This window comes from Protopterus annectens, chromosome 12.part0 (assembly GCF_019279795.1).
Source record: "Protopterus annectens isolate FY-2018-M chromosome 12.part0, PAN1.0, whole genome shotgun sequence".
Lineage (NCBI taxonomy): Eukaryota > Metazoa > Chordata > Ceratodontiformes > Protopteridae > Protopterus > Protopterus annectens.
The window spans coordinates 1175422479-1175449768 of NC_056746.1; the positions used below are offsets into that span (position 1 = coordinate 1175422479).

Sequence of the window (27290 nt, forward strand, 5' to 3'; positions counted from 1 at the left end):
CTGCTGCATTTGGCATTCATGGATGTGGCAAAAAAGTCGCAGCAAGGCTGGCCCCATTTTCGGAAAATCATCTCCACTACTTCTTGTTTTAGGGATCACTCATGAGGCATCAGAATCGCTCTGCTGAGTTTGTCTGCTATCACAATTTCCCCAGGATGTGCACTGCTATCAGAAAAAGTTGGGAGGAGGTTGGCCATTGCCATACTCTCAGGGCCTCTCAACAAAGGGGGTAGGGACTTGGGTCCTCCTTGTTTGTTTATGTACCAAACAACGGACATGTTGTATGTCTGTATTGCAATATTTCCCAGCGAAAGAGGTTGCCCACTGCCATATTCTCAGGGACTCTCAACAAAGGGGGTAGGACTTGGTTCCTCCTTGTTTGTTTATGTACTAAACAATGGACATGTTGCCTGTCTGTATTGCAATATTTTCCAGCGGAAGAGAGTTCTGAAGTGCCTGCAATGCCAAAATCATCGCTCTCATCTCTAGGACATTGATGTGCAAATGAGCTTCGTGATCCTGCCAAGTGCCTTGGACTATCCTTCCAAGATAATGCCCCCTCCACCCTATCTCGGATGCGTCCGTGGTTACTGTGGCTAAAGACTGCGGAAGGACAAAGGGTCCACCTGATGTGACTTGAGTGGAGTAAAGCCACCAGCGAAGGTCTTTCTTGCAGGACTCTCTTCAGAATTTGGTGAGACACGGGTAGTTCCTGCACCGACCACTGAGTGAACAGTAGCCACTGCAAAATTCTCATGTGCACATGTGCATGCGTGCTAATGGAACTAAGTTTATCGCTGCTGCCATGGTTCCCAAGACTTTCAGAACTATTCTTGCCTGTACTCTTTTCTGTTTAAGACTTGATGTCACAGAACTAAAAAACTCTTTCTGAAGGAAGTTTTGCCATCATTTTTGTTGTGTCTAGATCTGCCCCTATAAAACTGATACGCTGAGATGGCAACAAGGCAGATTTTTCGTAATTTACAGTGATTCCTAGGTGAGAGCAGAGAAGTAATGTGTTGTCTCTTGTTTTTAGTACTAGATGCTTGGTGTTGGCGGTTAGGAGCCAGTCGTCTATATACGGAAACACTCTGAATCCTAGACGTCTCAAGTGAGCCGTGACCACTGCCATACACTTGGTGAACACTCTGCGGGCTGTAGTGGGACAAAAGGGCAGAGCCCAAAACTGTTAATAACTGGCTCCCAGCTGAAAGCACAGATGACTCCTGGATAGCCTGCCCACCTTTATGTGGTAGTACGTATCCTGAGGTTCTACAGAGCACATCCAATTGTCTTTTCCCAGAAAGGGAAAAATTGACTGCAGTATTACCATCCGGAACTTTGTCTTTCTTACTGATTTGTTTAATCTGCTGAGATCCAAAATGGGCCTCCAGTCCCCTGTTCTGTTTTGCACTAAAAAGAACCATGAGTAAGTTCTGGATCCTTTTTGGTCTGCAGGGACTATTTGGATGACTGTTTTGTCTAGCAACTTGTGAATTTCTAGAGTTGCCTGTTCCCACTGACTGGGTGGAACGTCCGGGGTGTTCTTCAGGTTTGGGACGGGAAGGGAAAAGGGTATAGAGTAGCCTCTGGATATGATACTTTGTACCCACTTGTCTTTTGTTATTTCTAGCCAGGCTTATCTGTACAAAGATAAGTGAACCCCAATTGCCTCCAGAGATGGACAGGTGAGCCTCCCTTCAGGAGCGCTGAAAGGGCCTACCATGGAATGAATCCCTGTCGCCCTGATTTTGCAGACCCCCTCTGCTATGTGGATGGCATCTCCCATTATTGCTTCCCTGGGGAAGAGTCACCACGTGTGTCCTGAAAAACTCTCTGGAATTTTCGGAACCACATCTTTCCTCCCTTTTGACCTTTTGGGTAAGGTCTAGAAAGCAGGGAAAAACGGACTCCTATGGCACAGAGTGTTTTCCCTTCTTGCTCACACATGGTGAGTGTATCCTTAACTTTTGGCCTGAAGAGGGACGAGCCATCAAAGGGGGCATTAACAAAGGTAGATTTAAAGGGTTCCGCAAAGTCACACAAGTGCAGCCAGAAATGTCTCCTCAGGGAAATTCCTGAGCCCACTACCCTGCTTGCTCCATCTCCTGAACCCACTACCCTGCTTGCTCCATCTCCTGACTAAGAAATAAGCCTCATGGACGCGGTAACCAAAGAGTTTAAAGTAGAGAGCTGAGAGGAAATCTTGTCTGATACCCCTGCAGCTACTGAACCTTTTAGAGCATCTCCTAGCTCCTTTAGAAGATCTCTTTGTAGCTTAGTAAAGTGAGTTAGGTAATTCAGTGATCTGAGTGCAAAAGTCGCTAAAGAGAACATGCACTTTCAGTTTCTGTCCATCGTAAGAGACCTCTTGCTCGGCGGATGAACAGACAAGGATATCTCTGAAAGTTCCTTTTTGGTGGCTGCCGCCACCACCATAGCATCCACTGGAACACCCTTAGTAAGAAACTCCCTGTATGTAGGTGCAGTAATAAATTTGTTTGGCCTCCGGTGAACACGTTCCACTGAGTTTGGAGACTTCCACACCTTTCAATAAACTAATTCCATGAGCTTGTCGAAAGGCGGAGACACCAAAGTGGCAGAAAGGGGTGACCCAAAAGCCTTCAAGTAATACATACTCCTCCCTCAGAAGGGTTGATGGGCTTCCAGCCGCCTCTCTGTTTAGGGATTTCTAGAACATCAGCAGAGGAGACGTCCTCAGAGGGTGATATTTGAGACCTCTCTGACTCATCAAGGTCTGTATCAGAAGTGACAGACTCCTCTGGGGAGTCTAAATGCTTCCTCTTGCATAGTATCTTATGAGGGACTTCTTCAGAAGGGTATCCTGGAGAGGTTTCAGAAGAGAGGGGCTCACCCAATGGGGCATCCTGGGGGCTAGGATCTCCACGTGTCTGTGGATGGTGTGGTGCCAAGACGGACGCCGGTGCCTTTGGGGGAAGAATGTCAGAACCCAAAAGTGGAGCTGTCTGTGGAGACAGCACTCTCCTCATCACCTCAAAAGCCCCCCTCCTCTGATCTGATGACACCTCTGGCTCCAAAAAGCCAGAAGGTAGCCCCGGAACCAATGGGGTTGGCTCCGAGGCAGATGTAGGAGTCGAGCTCACCTACATGGAAGTCCCGAGAGGCAAGTTCGGATCAGACAAATGTCCGATCAGACTCTCCTCCCCGGACCTGACCGGAGAGCGTTGGCTCCTAGACTACTCGAGTTCAGATGGAACTGAGGATGTCGGAGTAGAGTTCGGGCCCAAAGATCATGGAATAGGTCTTGGCACCAATTCCACTAGATCAGTTCCAGACATTCCGGCTCCAAGGTCCCAGGTCAGCTCAGAGGAGGAATATGTCAAAGAGGAGGTCCTGGTCTTTTCCAAATCCCTCTGGGTTGGAGCCGATAGCAGTTAGGCCAGCACCAGTGTCCTTAAAAGTCTGCGCACCACCCGATCCATGTCATCATCAAAAAGACTTCTGGAGGACCGTGAGGAGGTGGCAGGAGATCTGACCAGTTGCAGTAGAGGTGATCTTAAAGTAGGACAGACCGGTACCAATTCCAGGAACTGGCTCCATAATTCAAACTCTATCGGCACCGATACAGAAGGGGTCGATGACGGAGATTTTCCAGGCCCAGAAATCTTTGGGTCCAGAGATGCAACTTTGGTAAGCTTTTTTGCTGGCTCTGATTGGCCAGAAGAAGGAGATGACTTTTTTCCAGATTTGTCAGACTTTGAAAAAGGAGACTTGGTCGATTTTGAAGTGCCCTGACCACCTTCTAGTGCTTCAGTGAAGGGGGACTTCAGTAAATCTCTCACTATAAGTTTGTTCTTCCTTTCAAGTAGCACTCTAGAACTGAAAGAGTGGCAAAAGGAACAGGATTCTTGCAGATGCAATGCTCCAAGGCAGTATACACAAATAGTGTGCCCATCTGTGATAGACATTTTCTGGCTACACTTCACAGATTTTTTGAACCCAGAGGGTTTGGTTTCCTTATGTTCCTTAGACATAATCAGTATGCAAACAGTTAACAACAACAAATACAAGAAAGGTATACAAACTACTTAACAGTCAAGTAGAAAAAACAATGCTATCACTGTGTGTGCATATATATATATATATATATATATATATATATATATATATATATATATATATATATAGTGGCAGTTCTAAAAACAAAGCTGCCTAGTCAAAAGTGGGGGTAGCCCTCTAACTTAAATGGGCAATGGCAGCCCTCTAACTCAAACGAGTTGCCACTTTACGTTAGGAAGAAGTAACAGAAGTAAATAATTTTCTTTACAACACTCTCTAAATTAAACGAGTGTGTAAATAAGCAAGAAAAAAGATAGTAAAGAAAGCCCTCTAACTAGAAACAGGCTTTAAACACTAAATTTAAGCCGGGATAGGGAGGTAACATAGGCCTAGCGAAGAAATACGATGGCCAGAAGCAAAGTAGAAGAGCGAACACTCTAAACTAACTAGATAACTACTAAAACTCTAATTGTTAATTTTTTAAACAGCCAAAACACAAAGTATATTAATAAGTAAGAAAAATTTTCCAACTTAGCCAGAGCCAAAATGGAAGCACCCGATCTGTTTAGCCAGTAACGAGATCTGGGGAGCTTTCCTAGGGCACGATGGGATAGGGATAAACCCACGAGCCAGTGGAAGACCTCAAGGTTTAGTATATGGCCAAGTTGGAACAGAGGATCAATTCCGAACCCAACCAGTGAAGACTGAAGGCGAGATAGGACAACATCACATAGTAGGTTTCAGGACTTGCATAAACACCATAACATGAAGATCTCTAGTGACCCATTTCCATTTGATTCCTGCAATGCATCCAATACCATGTAATTAGAACTCGCTGAGCTTCAGAACAACAGTGACATAAAGAGAACCTTTACAGAGAACAGTCTTGTGAATTTCTACATATCTCCAGCAATTGTTTCTGCAGAAATATATCCAAGTATAGAAAATGCTAGAAGATTTACTGCAATCTTCTCAGATGCAAATCTGGCAGATGATCTTTCACATGGCCACTTCAGCATCTGGAGACCCACTTCCAATTGATCTTCGCACTGTTCTTCATATCATGCTGTTTGAACTCATTCAGCTTCAAAACTGTGACTTATGAGAGCCTTCACAGATAAGTCCCCTTAATTTCTACAAATCTGCAGTACTTGATTCTGCAGACATATTTTATTTATTTATTTAACATTTATTTATCGGGAAAGTCTGACTTGGAACAAAGCTAATTTTCAGTGGAGGCCCACGGAGAAACGCACTAGACACATGTCTTTGTGATGTGGGAGGAAACCAGAGCACCCAGAGGAAACCCACATGAATGCAGGGAGGTCTGTGCAGACTCCACACAGAAGGCACCCCAGCCAAAAATCGAATCGGAGAACCTCTTGCTGTGAGGCGACAACGCTACCATTGCACCACTGTGCCATCCAAATACACACTCCTGCCAAGTACTGAACCCAGGAGCCTCTGAACTACAGCATAGTGCATTAGCCCACTAGGCCAACTCAGCTCTAATATACCCAATTATCACAGAAAATGCTATAACATTGCATAGCCTTCTACAAAGATCATCTCTGATGTTTACTGCACTTTTGGCAGCCATGTGCTGTTGTGGGCAGCTCTTGTCCAGAATGAAGAATACAAAAGGTATTCACCCTTAGAATTTATCTCCTTTTTCAAGAAGGTATAAGCCAGTTATGTGTGGGTGAATTTATGAATACCCATCCAACTGTCAAACTCCATGTTAAAGGAAGACAGTGCCATATTGCTTGATCTGGAGCAGAAGTTTATTCCAAAGAAGGGGCAGTTCACTGCATGGCAAGTTTGTGTCAGGAACCATTGTGGCGTCTCCATCTGTTTGATATGTCTACTAAGAAGCATCCCAAACGGGGTCACTGTATTTCATGATGGACCTAATCAGTACAGAACATGGAGGGGTAAGGATTTCTATGGATCTTGAGGTGATGGCCTTTGACATCAACTTCACCAGAAATAAGGATTTATAAACCCCTCTTGTGACATGATGATCAAAGGAATTACCTACCTGTCATTCAAAGTCTCTCAACATGATTTGGGGAGTATTTTTAGAAGGTGTTCTTTAGTGATGACAAGGGGTGGAGATCCTTAGGAATATGTGGGTTTTGTATAGATGTCTGTGGAGTGAAACCTGCATGGAATTTGTTTGCTAATACCTATGTGATATCCACTGGATCAGTGTAGGTAGTGCCACTATGAATATCTTTACATGCTGGGTATTATTTTATAACTTCCTGACATACATAAAAAAGGATTTGTAATTATCCTTGACTTCAGATGCCAACCTAAGTTCATGGGATGCCTCTGTTTGTCTGATGGTATTTTTCAGTACCTTTAGATAGCCTTTTGATGTTGACCTTGATTTCCAGGTGTTTCAGTTTTGCTGTATATTCTAAGACATTCCTTTTACTGAATTGTTTGTTTATGCATGTGGATCACAAGGCTGGTTTGTTCTTATACTTCCTATTTTGTTTAGTTCTGGTAGGGCTGTCAGATTAATGCAGTTTTATATATTGGGCATACAATTTACTTGTATAACTAACAGTCCTGTCAACATTTTGGGAGACAGTTACATTTCAATTCAGACTTCATCATAGAATTGTAGGGGGGTTTTTGTACGTTTGAAAAAATGACTTCTGTGATGTTTGCATCGGCTAGTTTGGGGATTTTGAAGAAGTTACCAGTCTGTAGTCAGACTAGGGTAAACCAGTGGGATAGTCCCTGCAGATGCTACATTTATAAAGACCAGGGCAAGAATATTTTGTCCTCAAGTGAACTCTGACTATTTAATCCAGGGAATTCTTCTTTATGAAATCAAGGATGTATTGGGCATAGCCTACATTTAAGTATCTGAATTTTTTTGACAGATAGTTAAAGTCATCCAGGTTGACAGCGTACTGGTCTGTTCTAAGTTCATCTAATACATTTATAAAGATCTGATGTGGTTGTCAGAGGAGTCACTGAGAAAGTCCTCCAACATGCTATGATCGGGCAGCTGGACTTATTAGAGTAAGTTGAATCTCAATAAGTTCGGTTTGTGTGTCTCTAGAAAACTGCCTCAAGGTAATGTGGTGTTTAATATGGAGACTCCAGAGCAGTTAATACTGGGTCTAAGGGCACGGTAGGTGCAAAACCTTGGTATAGAGGGGGGGGGGGGCTTTATGCACTTTTAAACAAAGTTTCAGTAATAAATTAAATGAATGTACTCTAAATGCAGGAGAGCTTCTTGGTCAGGCAATTTGTTATTTAAACATTTAGTGTTGAGCAGTGCCACCTTGACTATCCAGTGTATTATTTTTTAGGCAGATCCATTAGCTGGACTCTGCCTAAAAAAGTACTAGGAGGGCAGCAAAGGCTTTATCCAGCAGGTGGAAATCTATGAATATGAGGTGCAAGCCATCCATGGTTACACATACTAGATCCCCCTCAAATGGCATGAGTTCTTCAGCCAATTGTTTATTTGTGACATGCAAGGAGAGCTCAGAAATGCATCTCTGCCTATCTCTCAGGGATTTGTGTAAAAAGCAATTTATACCCACAAGGACCACCACCATGTCGTAGTCATACTTGTTCATCTTACGTGCCCTGAAATAGGCACCTGAAAGGCAACTCGGTGTCACCCTATTTTTCCATTCTTATGAGAGTAAAGTCTGTGTCTCTTACTACGGAGTCACCAATCATGAGTACATTTTTATTAGTAAGATGTCTACGTGTACTGGGTTTAGGGCAACCTTTTCCCTGATAGCTCTATGGCATGAATGTGGCACTGTGTATTGTGGCATTAAATTTCTACTCAGACCTAGTCTGGTTTGACCTTCAAGCGTAGGCAAAGACATTTTTTCCCTAAATAAATAGTCCCAGGATATGATCATTCTCCACAGATTCGTGTGGAAAGCTATGATGTGCTCACAGACTATGTTCTTTTACAAGAGTGATGCCTCCATCTCTCACAAGTGATTTATGACAAGCTAAGTAGTAGTTGATTGTCTGTGAGCACCAGGAAGTTGCTATACTGCCTGGGCTATACAGAGTGCTTTTGGGCAGGCAACTTAGGGAAAATGAGCTGGCTGACCTTCCATTAGCCTAAGAGTGCAGAAAGCCAGGGATGCAAGACTTATCTGTACAGCATTTGGTTTGATAAAATACTTTTTTTTACTAAATGCCTAGGAAGATAGAATATTAGAATATTAAATGTTTCTTTTCCTTTAAATACAGAATATTAAATATTAGGGAATAGAGTGTTTTCTGTAGAATACTTAACTATTGGAAGTGCACTTACTGAGATGTATTGCCTTAGCACAGCCTGCTAACATGTATAACTAATTAGGAATGTTAACAGTAAAACAACAGTTGATGTGCTCAAGTTTACTGAGTGCAGATTTAGAGCAATACAGCAATGAAAAAATAACTTTTGACTTCAGCCAATAATGTTAGCTAGCATTTTAGAAAAAGTGGTAGCTTACCCTACCCCACAGGATAATCACTACTATTTCTCAACCTGCCCACACACTTGACCAACCCTTTGTTGTAAAAGTAACTAAATTGCAATTAGTAAAAACAGAGGGAAAATAGTAAATTTAGCACATGGAACAACACTAAGTTATCAGACAACTGTAGAAATAACATCTCCGCTTCCAGCAAAAAGAAAGTAAAATGAGCAAAAACTGTTTAAATATCCCTAGAAATGGCAGAAATCAACAGGCAACAATACTTGCAGAAGAAAAGTCCTTTCCTGATTTTTTGGCTTAGAAATGAGGTCAAAACTTCACTTTTAGTTTAGTCCTGCAAATGTGCACTGATTTCAGCCTTCTGAAGTCTTGTAACAAAGACAAAACAAATTAATTTGTGTAGCTAGTGGCTTGTCACAGTAAATAAAAAGGAAACCAAGCTACATGATGTTAGCTAGACTATGGACTATTCAGTCTATGTAATCAGTCCTTAGATAATCTACTTGTGAAAAATATTAATCAGATAGCAGGTCTACATAACACAGACATCCTTGTCTATAAAGTCTGGCTCTGCAAGCTTGATAAGGAGCCCTTTTCATCTTAGCCAGGCAACTTACAAAAAGGCTCCCTCCCACCTGTATCTCACTGCAATGCACATCCTTCAGGATTATCTACAATCCAATTTTATACATAGCATTTTTCAACAGGAACCACATTTCTCTGTGCTTCTGTCTGTGGATAACAGCCAGCTCGGTTCCCAGAAAGCCCATCTCTACTCTAACAGCAGAATAAGCATTTTTTGCATTTGTGATTCTATCCTGGTAGTACAGCAGGAGAGTAACCCTACAAAATTAACTTTGTTCACAAACATACAACATATCCAAATGGCAGGGACAAACATCATGGCTTAAGCACAAAGCTACAGATAAAGCCACATATTCTCCACTGTCAGGTTCAACTGCAAAATGACACCAAATCACAACATATGAAATACAATGTCACTCAGTAGCAAAATCCAGCTTGGGCTGATCCCTGAGTGAAATGAAGGCATTTCTAAAACTTCCACTTTCAGGTCATTAGGCTGGATGGTTTTCATTGTAATTAATGCCACCGTCTTTCACAACATTTACAATACTGTAGCTGCCTGCTATGCATGTTCTGAGCAAAGAAGGCAAGCAACTGTATGTTGTCTTTCGGCTTTTCCCAGTTAGGAGTCGCCACAGCAGAACTCCGGCCCACTAATGATCAGCAGTGGATTGTTACGTGCCGAGTTGCCAGCCCTGACGCACAACCTTCAACGAAGGTACGCCCATTCACGCATGTCTCTACACAGAAGACGCTCTAACTAAGAATCGAACAGGACAAGGTCTTACTGTGAGGCGACAACGCTACCGCAGCACCACCACCGCAGTCAAAGTCAGAACCAATACTAGTTCAGCTTCAACGAAACACACAGTGCAGGCTTGCAAATGTGTAGGCCTCTTCCTGGACGGGGCAAAAGAAGCAAAAATCATTTATGCTAAAACACCTCTAGTTGTTTAAATTGATACTACCAGTAGGCAAAAGAAATCTCTACAGTAATCTTCAGGGCAAATCTGAAATTACTCACCTGAAAGAAACTATAAAACCACTTTCTATTCCAACCCTTTAATGAAGGACTAATCTGTAAAAATAACTTAAGTTAAATAATTCTCAAGTAACTGCTTTCCTCAGAATACTTGACTCATTAAATCATTACACTTGTTAATTGCCTGTCCTCTGGCACAGCTAATTAGCATAAGCAGTTAATTCTTGCATAATGCTGCAAATAAATGCTTAATATTATCACATTTAAACAAAACTCCAAAATTAAAAGAACATTTCCCTTACTTCTACAAAATTAATCTACGAGTGCAGACACACCCCAAAAATTAAAATATGTTGTTCCAGTGCTAAAATTTCAAGACAAAGATGAAAACCAAACTGTGAGCTTGTTGGCTATAATGAAAATTACATTATACTATAATGGCTTTGCAATTTAATTTTAGTACATTTTATCAACATCTTTGCTTAGTAAAAAGAAAGGTCATCTCCAGTTATCTGCAGCCCAAGCCCACGAAAATTCCAACTGATTTGGTCACAAAGTGATTCGACTATTCTCCTTTAAAAACAAATGAGTACCTTCTTCCTTTACTCTGGATCAGAGATCTACCCAAAGACTACACATCAACTGTACGATTCACTCCTGCCTGTGCTCAGCCTTCCAGGTTTAAAAGGTCTCCAGTAATGTCAGGCATATCCTAAGGCAAAGCAATCCAAAGGGAACATACACAGGGGCTAGCTGAGAATTATCCTTCGCAGCTGACACATTTAATCTTGAATGCTTTCATAAAGATGACAAAAATTAAGCTCTGTACACCTTCCAACCTTTCTACAGTACCACAAGAAAAACTGTACTATAGGGTTGCTGTCATTTACATGTTTTAATGCAGGCTACCATTCTTTCAGCTAAAACACAAAGTTATACAAGCTACATTTTAGAATGTCTAACAAGACTGTTCAAGTACACTCAAATTAAAGTGAGCTTCTAATTCCCAATCTAGACACAATGATCTGGAGTGAACTGAAAAGTCAAGAGAAGACAGCTGGGACAGACCACAGGTGAGACTTGGAGGCACCACCCCTCAGCCCGTTCTTTTCTTTTCCTTCTCTGCATATTCCAGCATCTGAGGCCAGACATCAGTAGCAATGCACCCCTTGTCACATTCCTCTTTCCATATCTGCAAGAGATCAATCCAAACCTGCTCAAAGGTCACCCAAAATGCTTATCCTACCTGCCAGAATTCCTTCAATTAGCCATCACATTTCTAACCAACCATTTCTTCTTCTTGAAGTCACCCACCTTCTTTTATTTCTCCTACATCCAGGACCAGATCCAGGACTAGGCAACCTGGGCAGCTACCTACAGCCAGTTACTGACAGAGTGGCCCCAACCATGACATTAATTTAATTTAAAAGAAAAGTTAAATTTAATTAAAAAAGGTTTTACTGAGCACCTGCTGCTTTAAGATGTTCCTGCCAATGAGACAATGCACTTGTGCGAAACTTTGACAGCCTGCTGGCATTCCCAAACATACATGCAAGAAGCAAAGTCAAATGGAACTTTTGAGTGAGAAGAGAAACAACAATTCAAAAGAAATACACATGTGAAAAGTGAAACTAACTTGCTATGCACCATTAATAGAACTACTTGTGTAGATTTACTACTTACTCATAGCATTATGGATTTGATAACACAGCAGCAAGCAAGTAGGTCCTGATACATATCGAAATTTGGTAACACAGAGTCAAGCATGTTTTGTGCGTGTGTGTGTGTGTGTGTGTGTGTGTGTGTGTGTGTGTGTGTGTGTGTGTGTGTGTGTGTGTGTGTGTGTGTGTATGTGTGTGCATTTTGAGATTTGGTAATACAGCAACAGTTTTTTTGTTGCAGGTACTCGTGTATATTATTGAAACAGAATGTACGTGTGTGTGTGTGTGTGTGTGTGTGTGTGTGTGTGTGTGTGAAAATATATATATATGTATTCTGCAGTGGTGCAGCGGTAGCGTTGTTGCCTCACAGCTAGAGGTTCTCTCGTTCGATTCTCGGCTTGGGTTGGGAGTGCCTTGTGTGTGGAGTCTGCATGTCCTCCGCGCGGTCCAGTGGGCATTCGAAAGACATGTGTTGAATGGGCGTGCCTTCGTTGAAGGTTGGGTGTCGGGCTGGCAACCTGACACCATAAAACCCAACTGCCAATCATTAGCGGACAGGAGTTCCGCTGTGGCGATCCCTAACTCAAACTCTGTACTTTGGCACAGCAGACAACAGCCATATACTAAATGTCAGATCCTTTGAGGAAGAACTGAGAATTACAGTCAGTCAATGTCAGTCAGTACAGTTGGTTGAAATATTCTTGAATGGTTGCTGCTGTCATTATTGGTTTATACATTTTGTTTCATGGATTACTGGAAAAATTGTTAAAAACTACAAATTTAAATGCACTCTAATAAATGTTATTTTAAACAAGAAATATTGCTGTTGCATTAAACAAGAAATAAATCTTAAATGATCAGGAAAGTGAATAAAAAAAAGACATACATTTATGCATGGGCCTTAAAATGAATGGAGGGGCCCATAGCTGAAAAACAGTCTAGGGACCAAGGTACAGTTAATCAGCCATTACAAAGAAAGATTTGTTGACCAGGAAAGTCTGACGAGGACAGAGCCCATTTTCAGTGGTGGCTCGAGGAGAAATTCCCCAAAGACATGTCTTTGGAATGTGGGAGAAAACTGGAATACCTGGAGGAAAAAGACATGAACACAGGAAGCACATGCAGACTACGCACAGAAGGTACCCCAGCCGAGAATCAAACTGGAGAACCTCTTGCTGTGAGGTGACAAAGTTAACCACCACACCACCTTGCCATTAGCCAGGTGTATTTTCAAGTGTGACCTTCAAGGGAAAACAAGTTTGCTGTTGCTAATGTGAAGTCTGTTGGCAATGTGAACTGTTTTGCCTTGTTTAACAAATGGTCATCAATGATTGTGCTATAAAATTTGAAAGCAGTATTCGTGGTGCAACAGGTAGCACACTTAACTTTAGTGCAGAAGGATGTGGACTATTTCCCACCAGGTAGACTTACTGCTGACAGTGTGGTGCAGCATGTGGGGGGGGGGGTGCTTCCCTTACAGGTGTGTCATCCTTCAGGTTAGAAGTTAAACAGAGACTCCATCTACTTGAGTTGTTGGATGTAAAATATCCCACAGCACTTACTGAAAAGTGAAGGGAAAGTTCCTTGATGCCATGGCCAAATTTCCCTAACAGAATAAATACTGCCTTGGGTCTCCCCTGAACAGTGTGCACAGTCATAGTTTTGAGCATTTATGGTTGTTGTGGGGACAGCCAAGTAATGGGACACTAGAATGACTGCGGGGGGGGGGGGCTGTTTCCATTACTCTACCTAGGGCCCCATCTGACCATTATCTGGCTCTGCCTATACCTATTTTTAGAATAAATCTTGTCCTGGTTCCTTTCCTCTAATACTCTCTATTCTCACATTTTGCTCTCCTGGATGCAGAAGTTGATGGGCTTGTAATGTTCCTTTTAGTTCACCAAACATTAAACATTTGAAGCCTACAGTCTTGCCTCCTATGCAACCTCCACTCAAATGCTTCGGTACTGCCCATGTCACTTTTGAGAAATAACTTCTACTGTTTTCACTATGTACTTTAAAAAAGTAAAAACAGCAACATTTTCTGAAACATATACTATATGCAACAGTGATTCACTTATCACTCAGGCACCACCAAGTGCCTGTCACACAGCCATCCAGTTCTAAGATCATCCTATATGAACACTTTATGTAGAATGGCTTTAGTGCCAACCCTGCATCTATTTTTCACACAACAGCAACATACAAGTCGCAAGATACCAAGATATTTCTACTTGTACTTGCAGACTCAGTGGTAGTGGCAAGTTTACAGCCTGCAGAATGGTAACTCACTGAATTATGCAAGTATGGTACAGCTGTGGTAATGAGCTGCTGCCAAGGCTCTTAAGCTACGATTCTTGGAGGCTTGGGGAAGTTTTTCTTTTTTAACATCCTTGACATATGTTGGTTGAGTATGCTCGTAAGCAGTTTATGTGCTGCTTACACTCCATCTTTATAAGTGAGAGCGTGCCCTCCAGGTTATAGCGATAACTACACCTCTTTCCAATCATGCTTTGTTGGTCCAGCAGTAGTTGGTTGTCAGTGAGCAATGGGCAGTTCCTATACCTTCTCAGAATACTAAATGCAGTGAGGCTGGCAAAAGAAGGGAAATGGGCAGATCCAGAACTACCAAGGGCAGGAATGATAATCTATTCAGTAGGCAGGGAAGACATGCTGGGTAATTAAACCCATGTTGTGGGACGTGTACTAGGTGAGGCACAGATTCGCTAACAATGATATCATAAGTACTTCATCCTACAAGGAAAAATTACATTAATAGTTTAAAATCTGAGCGTAGTACATAGCTATAGTTACTACAGCACACACATTCAATATAACAACAGTATGACAGCAGAAGAGGTTATAAACTAATCACACTATGATCTGAGAGTAGTACACAACAACAGTGTTGTACTTTACATAATTACAATAGTAAGACAGCTATACAAATTCCATATACAACAAGCAAATATAACAGGCTCAGTTAGCAATGGTACTAATGGAAGTTGGCTCAGATGCCATATAAAATTTGAATTTGAAAGGAGGGTTTTCCTAAGTGGGAAGTTGTATGTGCAAGCTTGAAGATCGAAGCCAACACACAGTGGACCACCAAGAAGTGCTCATTTCTGCAGCAAAAAACCTCTGAAGCTTTTGGTACTCCTCTTACATGTTGTAGGAAAGCTCTACGTACTTCTGGCAGAAGGAGCACCTGAAATCATCAAATGCTTTGGGAAGCTTTCTGGAGCAGGTGGGATAACAGGTTGGATAAACCCATGTAGCTTACGCTACTAATACGCTGGTGATTATTTTGAACATGTGTAAATTAAGCTTGGAGCAAGTGAAATGTTCAGAACACCAGCAAATCTCTAACTCTTAGTGCAAAAAAGTCAAAGGGTGTCCTAAACAAACACTCTGGACAGTACAAGCGTATTAAAATAATTATCAGTAAATGCACTCCACACTGTTACCATAAATACTTGCTCTGCCCCATGTCTTTTTTACTCCATCATTTTTCTTTTTTACATTGACACTGTTTGGAATAAAAGGCTATTCAATAGCTCAGGCATCCTTTCCATGAAAAGGTATATTTTTCACTTTTATTAAAATCTACTTATCTCCAGCTTCATTCAATCTACCTCACAATAAGGGACCTGAAAATTTCCATTCAAAAGCCATGAAGCTCCCTTTACCACTGATATCTGCGGTTCGAGAATGATTCTGGATCTCTGGACAGCTGTTTGACAAAACGAGTATTAAGTGCAAAGGAAGGAATAAACAACCTGGCAAAGACTACAGAGTCTTGTGGGTTAAATAGAGCATGGAGTGGGGGAGAAGGGGTTAAAGCATGGCTAAACTACATGATATCAACAGACATGCACACACATTCAATTCACACACCAGATCACCTCCACTCTCCCTTACCACAGCAAGTCTACGTTTGATGAAAAGCTGACAGATCTGTCTGGTATGATTAGATTAGACTGGGGAAGGGTGTTAGATGCAATTAGTTCAAAATTATTTGAGAAAGATGTGGTACCAGAAACATCCAGGAAACTCAGGTGTCCAGGGGAAGCAAAAAAAAAATATTTTTTTCAGTCACAACTTTTCTCCATAAAATATGCATCTCATCCAAAGAACATATAAATTGTCGTTTCTCCATTAGCATTCACTGGTATGCAAACTATCTGATTAACCTCTCCATAAAGCAACAGTTTAAATACAATTTCTGAAAACAGAATGGAAAATGCCATTTGCACCACAAATTATAACTCACATCTCCATTTCTGCGACAAAATATAGTTAAATAAAATTATCCTAATTTTGCCAGTTTTTTTTTTTTTTTTTTTGATGTTAGAAAAAGTGCCACTCCCAAATTCAGAGAGTCCAGACAACTTCTTTCTTCTCTATTAAACAAACTTATCAAGTCTAACATGATCTCGTTAGTAGGTCCACCCATCATTTTCCAGAAAAGAATGACCTTTCTGGCTGTCAGGATAAAAGTACCATCAGCTAGGTAAGGATCTGCAGGACAGTCTAAACAAATTTCTCATACTATGTGGCCAATGTCATTTGAAATATTTTGACTACCCTACCTGGCATCACCCCACACCCCCAACACACAAACAAATGTAGCCACATGTGCAGTAATTCCAGTGTATGAAGCGTCCTGAACATCTGCCTGTTTCCTCTTTATTCAGTGCAGGCCTTCTGGGGAGGAGGGGTGGTGCCTAAATGACAAATTTCCACTCCCTCAGACAGGACAGCTGGCCACTCTAAACCTCTCCCTGCCTTAAGCTGACCTTCCATTGTACCAGAGTCATTACCTGAACTAAGGTACAGAAATTACAGATAAGAGGTTTACCTCTAACAACGACCCTGTATTTTATGATTTTACACACCAGATTCTCCTTAAAATGAGAAAGTATGCAGAAAAAAAAATTGCATATCCACAGCGTTTTTGCATGGTTTCATTATTACATCTGCTCTTACATTTCAGACTACAAACATGCCAGTGCTTTACTCTGCAGTCTCCACCAGGAAGAGATATGTGTAATACTTTAATCACAGAAAGAAGATATAGCCATCAGCTGTTTAACATGTTCCCTCTCAGTATCCCACAAAAATCAACAGAGGAATGTCTTAATATGCTAATGAGCTGATTCAAACAATTTTCAGAATTCAGCATGAGAAACTAACAAGACTGTCATAACATCATTAGGTGAGCCTGTTGTTTACTGATATTCCTGTCTCTGTCTCCATCTCTTTCAAGTTTCCCGGTAGAGATGGTGTACCACTTACCTGTTCTTTTTCAGAAAACACTTTTATTCATGTTCTTTAAATGATGCAATAAAAAAATATTTAAGAAAACTTGAGTTTGTGTGATTTGTTCAGAGGAAGGGCCTTTACCAATGAACCATATGATGGGGATGATCTTCTGCAATGACTTGTACACAGCCACAGACACTCCAATTTTCTCTTTTTCTGCTCTATATCCCATCACTATACACTGGAGACTTTCACAAGCTATTCACACCAGCTTGCAAATATGTTAGCCTCTCTGATTCATCACATATGGCAAATCCTACATCTCATCTTTAATAAAGTTCACAGGCACATCTCTCTTTTCATCACTTCATTTTCTCATTTGTCAACATCCACTAAATTCAAAATGTTATCCTTTATGCCAGCCCATCAAGGTTTAATTGGCTGCCTTTTACCCAGTGAAAAGTTGTCATGATGGCCATTATGATAATATAAGGTAGTGCCATCTGTGCCAGGGAGAATAGGACAGTTCATGTGTAACATATGCCAGCATAGCTAGCTAAAGTTTCACAAAGAATTCATGTAATTTGACTATCACACTGATTTGTACAGATGCTTGTGTTAAAAATGTATTTGTAAAGTTGCCTGTGTTAAAAAATGCATCAACAGTGGGTTCTACATGACAGAAGAGAGATATGCATGTATGTCAGACAGTATTATTATAACTGATAAAATGTACATGTTTTAACAGATAATTCTGGAAGGGAAGAGGTTAATCTCAGTCCAGCTAATTTTAAAAAAATAGGTTGAAAATTAAATGGGTTGGTTTAGGCCATAAAGATTTTATCTTACAGGTCTGATTGCAACGAGAGACAAAAATGTTTGGGAAAACTAGGACTAGGAATCTTACTATACTGTCCTTACTGGTGAACTAATTGCTGCCCTGGAAGGGTGGATGTTTTTGAAATTGTTTTATAGCTTTCAGATAATGCAACAGATCTTAGCAAAGCTCTGGGTGTGTACTGTACCAGAGTCAGGTGACCAGGTGTGATGTCATTTTATAACCAACACTGAAATTATTTTTTTTTATATTAGTGAGACATATTCGTAACTCTCACAGCAGCACTTTGTTTTTCGGAAACTGACAGGAAAGATCTCTCACACAACCTCACACCTCATCTTGCCTTGCAGTAGTAAGCAACTCAGCACCTCATCTTGCCTTGCTGTAGTAAGCAACTTAACTAGGGAACAGTAATTCCTTAGTCAGTCAAGAAAATATATTGAGATTAGTCAAGTATTATTTTTCTGCATTTGTGTGAATAACTGTGTTATTTTTATATCTCCTGTGACTGAAACTCTGGTGGTTACTGTAACTAGATATTCAGTATTCTCAAGTTTTCTACTTTACTATTTATTATTAAATATTTCTATACCTTTCATTGTGGCTGGTCTTTTAGGAAATACTTTAACATCTTAAGATTACTTATGCTTACTTTAGTGACACTGTGGTCGCTCCTGAAAGATTGCTGCATTAGTCAAACTACCATTTGTATTAGTATTAATTTAATACAGTATAATTGGGTACCCTTGTAAGAGGCTTACAGTAACTGACTGGTGGCAGCGTAATTACCTTACAGTCTGGGCAGAGGGTGCACAGCTGAAAAATCTGTGCCAGCATTTCCCAGGTGTGTGTGTGTGTGTGTGTGTGTGTGTGTGTGTGTGTGTGTGTGTGTGTGTAGATCAAATATCCAAGTGTGTGTGCCATCTACTTGAAACAGAGATACAAAGCTCCAAAGTGGTCAGTGTGGAGTCTTGTTTGAGGCCTGGAGACAGAAACAGACTCCAGCCCCAGGTCTGGAGTGTGCTGTTTCTGTGCTCTTAAGGGAAACTATGCTTGCTGCAGAGAGCTGCATCTGAAAATACTGTATTTATCCATTTTTGCTTCTAGTGGCAATCCCTCACTGGTGTCAGTGGTGAGGAGAGTCTACTCAGTTAGTAGCCCACACTAATGACCATCACACCATAATATAATTTATGGACATATTTAGGTAACAATCTTCTACAACTGATCTACTTGCTATTTTGACAGTGTACACATGCACATCATAATGCTGAACCAACACTGCGGTTTTGATTATGTTTTTTGGAAATCTGTTTATCAAGTGTCAGTGAAAATAAAAATAATGCACTAAAATGATGCTACCCTTCATGATAAATCTTAGCAGACAGGGCTTTGGCTGACTCTTCATTTCAAATGAATTACCTTTCCAATCCCTTTAACAGAGCCAAATGACTGATATTTTGTGCAATCTATAAATTACTACAGATTTCTTCCCAACTCTACCCCAATAGCAGCATAAAAAAAGAAAACTCTCTAAGGCTGTCATTTCTTTACACTGATCACTCCTGCCTCTGTGGAATATAAAATACCTACAAATCCCTACATACCTTTGGCCTATTAACCAGTTTGTATACCAGGAAAAGTTGCATTACTCCTGCCACAAACATTTGTGTTATTGAAAAACAGTGCATTACAACCCCAAAATATTTCTGTTTTAATGTTGACTACTGCATTAATAAAACCTGTCTAACAAATATTGCCAATGACTTGCATGCACATTTTCTCTACCTTGGTATTACTTGCAACTCCTCTACTAGAAAAGCCAAATAATATTGAAAGTTTACCATTTTGGCATGCATTCATGTTAGTCTTATTACTCACTTTTCAGGATTGTCAGGAAACTTGATGCGCAACTCTTGATTTTTGTAAGAACGTTTCTCAAATGTAAGAATCATCTTCTTAATATAGCCTTCATCCACAGGCTCAGGCTGAAAGCATAAAACAAAATAAAGCTAAAAATACAACATAACTGATATGTAGTAAAAGTACAGTTGTGTACACTTACCATAAATGTAGATGTTCGCGTGTATTCACTGTTGCAGTCATCACACTTGGGTTATCCTGCCAGGGGTAGCCCTCAGTCGGCCCGAATACCAGAGGCTTAGTATTTCTGCGTCGGGTGCTGTCGCTCCAGGACTGATGTCAGTGGTATAAAAACAGGCCATTGCATCAGCTTTTCTTGCCCCAAATGTCAGGAGCCCCCAATAGGGAGCTAAGTTATTGTGGAGTAACACTACCAGTAGAAAGTAAATACCAATAGCCCTGTAAGGGTGAGGAAGAGAGAGATAGAGAGAGACAAGGGGGCTGGAGGGTGGGAAATCAGGACTGCAACAGTGAATACACTTGGACATCTACATTTATGGTAAGTGTACACAACTGTACTATGTTCTGTTCTTCGTGTTTCACTGTTGCAGTCATCACACTTGGGGTTGATTCCCAAAGCTGAGGAACGGGTGGAGGCAGTCAAGAAGAGTTGGGGCTGGCTAGTATGCCCTGCAGGACTGCGGTTGCAAAGCCTGCCCTGGATTTTGGAAAGACAGGCAGGCGGTAATGCTTGGTGAAGGTATGAACAGAACTCCACATTGCCGCTTCCATGATGTCCCTGTTAGGGACCCCTCTGAGAAAGGCTGCAGAGGTTGAAGTTGTCCTAGTAGAATGTGTTCTGACCCCCTGTGGGGGTGGTTTCCCATGGTGTTTGTAACAGAAATGGATGCAGTGTGCTATCCATTTGGAGATCGTTTGTTCTGATATGGCTTTGCTCTCTGCCCCTAATGCAAAGCTGACTAGTAACTGGTCAGATTTCCTAAAGGGCTTAGTCCTATCCAGGTAGAATCTGAGCTGACTGTGCACATCTAAAGAGTGCAGGATCCTGCCCCCCTTATTTTGAGGTTTAGGGAAAAAGGTGGGCAAATGAATAGATTGGTTGAGAGCCACACTGGACACCACTTTAGGCATGAAAGTTGAGTTAGTCCTGAGGGAGACCTTGTCAGCATGAAAAATGATAAAAGGTTCCACAGCCATAAGTGCTTGTAGCTCAGACACTCTTCTAGCTGTGATGGCCAGAAGCAAGGCTGTTTTCCAAGAGAGGAATTTTAACTCTGCTGAAGCTGCAGGCTGAAGTGGGGGGGGGTGAGCTTTTACAACACAAAATTAAGGTCACAAGCAAGGGTAGGGGCTCTTCTTGGTGGCCTTAAGTTGTTAGCCCCTCTCAGGAACTGCCTGATGAGAAGGTGTGAGAAGAGAGGTGGCTCAGTGCTGTAATGTGCAGAGATGGCAGAGGCATGGATTTTAATGGAAGAGAATGACAGGCACCTGTGGTGTAGGTCTACTAGGTAATCCAGGATGAGAGGTAAGGAGGGCTGTGCTGGGTCAGCTCCTTTAGTCTGGATCCAGGAACAATACCTTTTCCAGTTGTCAGCATAGGAATTTCTAGTACTGGGACGTCTGGCTTCACGTATGGCATCCAGGACCTGTTTGCTTAGGCTACTGGAGGAGAAGTCGAGGAATAAGTCAGGCTGCTAGGTTCAGGGTCTGCAACTAGGGATGCAAGAACTCTCCCTCCTGCTGAGTCAGGAGAGTTGGAATCTAGGGGAGGTGTCATGGAGATAATGGGGACAGACTGCGCAGTAGTGAGTACCAGTGTTGTCGTGGCCAGTCAGGGGCAATCAGGAATGCCCTTGGTCTTTCCTCCCTTATTTTGAGTAATACTCTGATAAGAAGAGGTAAAGGTGTGAATGCATAGATTGAGAGGTTTTCCCACTGGAAGGATAGGGCATCCACTTTCCAGGCCTTGCTGTGAGGTTCCCTGTTGCAGAATTTGCTGAGCTGGTGGTTGTAGGGGGAGGCAAATAGGTCCACATTTGGGGTACTCCATTTTTGGGTCACAAGGCTGAAGGTGTTGTGGTCTAATTGCCACTCGTGTGGGTCTAGGAGATTTCTGCTTAAGTTGTCTGCCAGAGAGTTTTGGTTGCCAGGCAGAAAATTGAGCTTGCAGGTGAATATGCGTGGCTGAAGCCGTGTTCCAAAGGGTCATGGTCATGACTAACCTGCAGAGTGCGTAAGTGTGGTTCCCCCTTGCTTGTTAATGTACCACATTACTGTGGTGTTGTCGGTTTTGATTAGTAGAGGCCCTGGAGAGCAGGGATCTGAAAGCTGTCAGAGCGTGCTGAACAGCTAGCATCTCTTTTTGGTTGATGTGCAGATGAATTTGGTTTGGGCTCCAGTGGCCCTGAATGCACCTGCCATCCCAGTGAGAACCCCAGGCATAGTCTAATGCATCTGTGGATAGGGTCTGGGTGGCATGGGGTTGTGAAAAGGGAAGTCCCTTATTGTGGTTGCATGCTTCTGCCCACCAAAGAAAATCTTTCCTTAGACAAGGTATAATAGCTTCCAGATCTTGAGAATATTGACACCAAAGGCTTTTTAAGTACCACTGAAGTTTCCTCATATGCAGTCAGGCATATGAAATTAGCAGAATGCAGGAGACCATGAACCCTAGAGCTTCCAGGATTTTCTTTGTGGATAACTGGGTTCTGGTGGCCAGTTGAGAGAAGTAGCCTGTCAGATGAGCTTGTTTTTCTGGAGTTAGAAATGCCATCTGGGATGCTGTGTCCAGGCTTGCTCCCAGGAATACAATTTTTTAACTGGGGACTAGTTTGGATTTCTTTTCGTTGATAGTGTACTCCAGTGAGATTAGTAGGTCCTTTACAAATGTCAGGTGCTGCAACAGCTTTTCCTGACTGTCTGCCTGAATCAGGCAGTCGTCCAAGTAAGGGTAAATTTGAATATTTCTTTGTCTGTAAAAAGCAATGGCTGGAGCCAGGCATTTTGTGAAAACTCTGGGAGCAGTGGATGAGCCAAAGGGAAGTGCAAAGAACTGATTATGCATACATCCTGCCCTGAAACGTAGATATTTCCTGCAAGAATCTCCAATTGGGATATGCAGACAGGCCTAACCAGGCATCTTTGGACAGCATAGAGAGAAGCTGCTGCAGGTTGAGCATTTTGAATTTTGGTACCACGGTGTTTAGAATAGATAGATCTAAGATTGGGTGCCAGGTGCCCTCTTTTCTGGGTACCAAAAAAAGTCTGGAATAGAAACCTTGGCCTATCTGATCTGCAGGAACAGGCTGAATTGCCCTCATGGAGAGCAGGGAATGAACTTGGTTTTGTACCTCTGCCCACTGGTTTGGAGGAAGATCTGGGAACTCCTTTGGGGTTGGCAGCGCGTGGAAATAAAATTTGTACCCCTGTGACACTATGTTGAGGACACCGATCGTTGGTAATGGAGGCCCAGTTTTTTGCATGGGAGGCAAGTTTTCCTCCTAGGGCCACAAGCAGATGGGCAGAGGTGAGAGGAGGGGTTGAGAAGTCATTGTGAATTCTTTCCATAAGGGGGTGGCTTAGCACTCCCTGGTTTAGAAGTGGAGGTACTCCGTTGCTTAGATCTCTGTATGCCCTGAGACTGCTGTCTGGGGGGGTCTGTTTCCCCTAGGTCTAGTCTGAGGTGGCCTTGAGGGGGCTGGAAAAGACCAATGTTTTGAGGGGCAATGCCTACAGAATCCTGGAGGCCGAACTTGCAAACAGTCTTTAACTGTCTGCATAGACTTAGCTTTTTCTTCCATCTTTTTTAAAACCTCTTAAGCTTTGGTGCCAAACAGATTGTCTTTGTTAAGTGGCGAGTCCAATAATTTTGATTTGACATGATCTGGCAAGGTCTGTTCCTTAAGCCAAGCATGCCTTCTAAGTACATAACCTGTGACTGCTGCCCTGCAGGATGCTTCTAGGGCATAACACCCACATTGCAGGGTATGCTTACTGATTTGGCTTGCAGAATGCATAAGTTCCTGTTAAATCTTTATTTTCTGCACAGTCAGGGAAGGTAGATAATTTTTGTTTAATGAATACCATGGTATGTTGCTGGTATTTCAGCATGTGGAACTGACAATATAATGCTCTAATGGCAAGAGTTGCAGAGGTATACACTTTTTTACCCCATCTGTCTAAGGCTCAAGAATCCCTGTCCGAGGGGGTGGGATTCTTAGCTATGGTTCCGTTTATTCCTTTAGGCCCTCGGGAGATGACCTCTGGGTCAGCAGTAGGATTCTTGAAAAAAAATTGTGCGAGTCAGGAAGTCTGTAATACTGGTCAGGTTTTCTGGGAGCAGGAGGTAAAGTATCAGGAGTTAGACTGGATTCCATAAAGTCATCATCCACAACATCCAGAACTGGAGGGATAGCCAAGGGTCTGTGCTGTGGTAAGTCTAAAAATTCCCGGAGTCTCTTTTTGGACTGAAGATAATCCTGGCATTCCCAATGGAAATACTCTCTCAAAGTATGTAGGGTTTCACCAAATGAAAAATTCTCTGGAGGAGAGGCAGAAGGAATGGATTCCTCTGCATCTGAATCCTCATAAACAGATAAGGGCATGTCTTCATAATCAGAAACCTCAGAGTCGTCGGACTCTTGGTCAGATAAAGCTGCTGGGGACAAGTCTCTTTCTTTTAGCAGGAGAAGGCTGGCTTCCCCTAATCAGCATAAAGTCTTCTGCCATTTTAAGCATCTGTGATTGTGGCAAAGAAGCAGGCACGTGAGTTTGGGTCGGTTTATTAGGCACAGCTCGTACTCTGGGCCTTAGAAACTCGGTAGTTTTAGAAAGAACTTAAGATGCGAAATTAGTCATCAGTTTTGTCGAATATCGGTAGTGCGAAGAACTTCCTCAGAAGCCGGTGCTTGCACAATGGCTCCAGACCCATCCAAGGTAGAGACATCCACAGGTTCCGTAGTCAAAGAAGAGTCTCGCGGCATACCGGACTCTGAATGGGTCTCGGTAGCGGCCTGCGAATCCATCGATGCGGGCATCAGGGGCTGCGAAAACACCTCACTGAGTACCGGCGAACTGGTGACTAGCTTAACGGAAGCATAGTTGGCAGTTTTGGACTTGTGTGGTCTGTATCTGTCTTTATCCTTATGTTTTTTTTGGAAGATCGGTAGTCAGATGGCTTACCGAAGCCATTTCGGAATACAAAGATTGAGAGTGAAAGTATTTAGCTACAATAAGGGCCCGATGATGAATAGTTCAGGCGTTGAACAAAGCTCAAAACCGGCAGCGAGGGATGTCGTGGTCTGGGCCTAAACAGGTGACGCAGTAAGAATGGAAATCTCGGTGTGGTAGTTGCTATCCACAGGCGAGACAATTGTTAACTTTTTCTTACATCAGTTACAGCAAGAAAAAAGGATCCTCAACGGGGTACTTGGCTTTAGAAGACTTCAACTTCAATTTTGGAAACTAACACTCAGATAGCGGCCGACCGGCACTCGTGCAAACTGCTTCTGCTTCAAGCTCCTCGGCATGAAAGACTGATGTAATGGCATTGGCTGCCTGTTTTTATACCACTGATGACCTGACGTCAGTCCTGGAGTGACAGCACTGACGAAGAAATACTAAGCCTCTGGTATTCGGGCCGACTGAGGGCTACCCCTGGTAGGATAACCCATGTGTGATGACTGCAGCAGTAAAATACGAAGAGCATCATACTATTACAGCAGTTAGTATGTACTATGGCAGCCAAGTCCCAAGAAAGGACAATGTTAAATAAAAGACAAAAAACTATAAAGTAACTGGAAGGTAGTACAGATACTGCTAAAGTGGGTACTATGAACAATGGCAGTCAAGTCTCAAAAAAGAATACTAAACTGTCAGAAACTAAACTCATTACTTGTAATACTGAATAACTAACCCTCTCTCCTCCTTCAGACAGTCAGGCATTGAAAAAGTTAACACGTTTTGTCAATAAGCAATCTAGCCATCTTGTTTTTTTTTTTTTTTAACTTGATAGTGTCAATTGCAGCTTTCCTGAATAAAGAGGACCAGGAAATAAAAAAAAAATCATTGGTAATGCATAATCCAGGTCTATTCCAACCTTAGTACAAATACAGGCCATAAAAATCATTTGCCTTTTTAAGGAACAGTTAATATTGCTAATTCAAACCTGCTGTAGTTGGTCATTCTTAGGCAGACAGCTTTCCAAACTAAAGACATGGCTACAGCAACAGTCAAAGACCTGCAGCAGGAACGAATGCTGTCATACGGTGAATTAAACTAGTACTGGGCAATATAATGAACAAACGAAAAGCCCAGTTGAAAAGGTGCAGGAAAAATATACACCAAACAAGTCTGTAAAAAAACAAGTATATTCCAACCACCTAAGCCCAAACGAAGGAGGCAACAATTGTATAAAAACAAAACTGTTTAATAGAAAAAGGTGAGGGCTTTCACAACCTTTCCTGGTTGCTTCTTCAGACCAAATAACAGGCAAGAGTGTATTACATTCATATTTAAAGCACTTCTCATTTAAAAGCAGCCTATCAGAAGTTGATATTCAAACAGGCATAATTTAAAGAGACACTTAACAAATGTTCTAGCCAACACTTAAACCTGTCATATCCAAAGCTAGACTTCCATATAAACATATCTAGTAATAAAAACAAACATATCGGTCATAAAATAGAAAAATTTAAAAATAAGAAATTCACATCAACTAATTTTCTTCCTAAGCTTTCTACCTTTAATGGTCCAATGGGAACAGAGTTTTATGTTGAATGAGAACACCTTTAAGAATGATATACTATTTTTTCGACGTTTTGTAAAAGATTTGTTTATTTTATGGGGAGGAAGTGAATATAAACTGCAAGAATTTATAGGATACGTGAATAGCAGCTCTGATTTCCTGAAATTTACTATGAATAGTTCACAAAATCATGTTGACTTTCTGGATATTAGGGTTCAGAAGGATGAAATAACTGGTAAAATATATACTAAACTGTATAGGAAGGACTGCTATAGAAACAGTTATATACATAAAACTAGTATGCACCCACCTCATATTTTTAAAAACGTTGTAAATAATCAAGCCACACGTATATCTAGATTACATGCGAGAGATCAAGATTTTGAAGCAAGTCTGAAGTCTCTAAAAAAATTACTTCTCTATGAGGGGATATCAGCAGAAAGAGATTGATAAGGCATCTGAATTAGCTGTAACTAAACGAAACAATATCGGTAAACCTTATTTCTCCAGCCCACTTAGCAAGGAGAGGATCTCCAAAAGAAAGGAATGTGGTAAATTCAATTTGAATTTCTGTATGGTGCATTCAACAGATACTAAATTGATTAAAAGTATATTGGATCGCAACTGACATATTCTGGGCACAGACAATCAAATAAGACAGATAGTAGGAGATAAACCTAGATTTATATACAAAAATAAGAAATCTCTTAAGCAAATGCTCTGCTATACAGATAAGCATGTTGATACACCTATGCTTAATCTAGGGACAAAAAGATGTAATTCCTGTTCCTTCTGCCAGTTTATTGAA

The 27290-nt window shown here is 41.6% G+C and overlaps 1 protein-coding gene across 1 annotated transcript in view; it reads right to left on the reverse strand.

Moving 5' to 3' along the window:
* Positions 1–27290, reverse strand: part of CTNNBL1 (catenin beta like 1) — a 2650525-nt gene that overhangs the window by 2276516 nt on the left and 346719 nt on the right. Inside the window, exon 3 of the mRNA XM_044090205.1 lies at positions 19735–19841. Within this exon, the coding sequence (XP_043946140.1) occupies positions 19735–19841 (107 nt within the window). The remainder of the gene's footprint in view (positions 1–19734; positions 19842–27290) is intronic.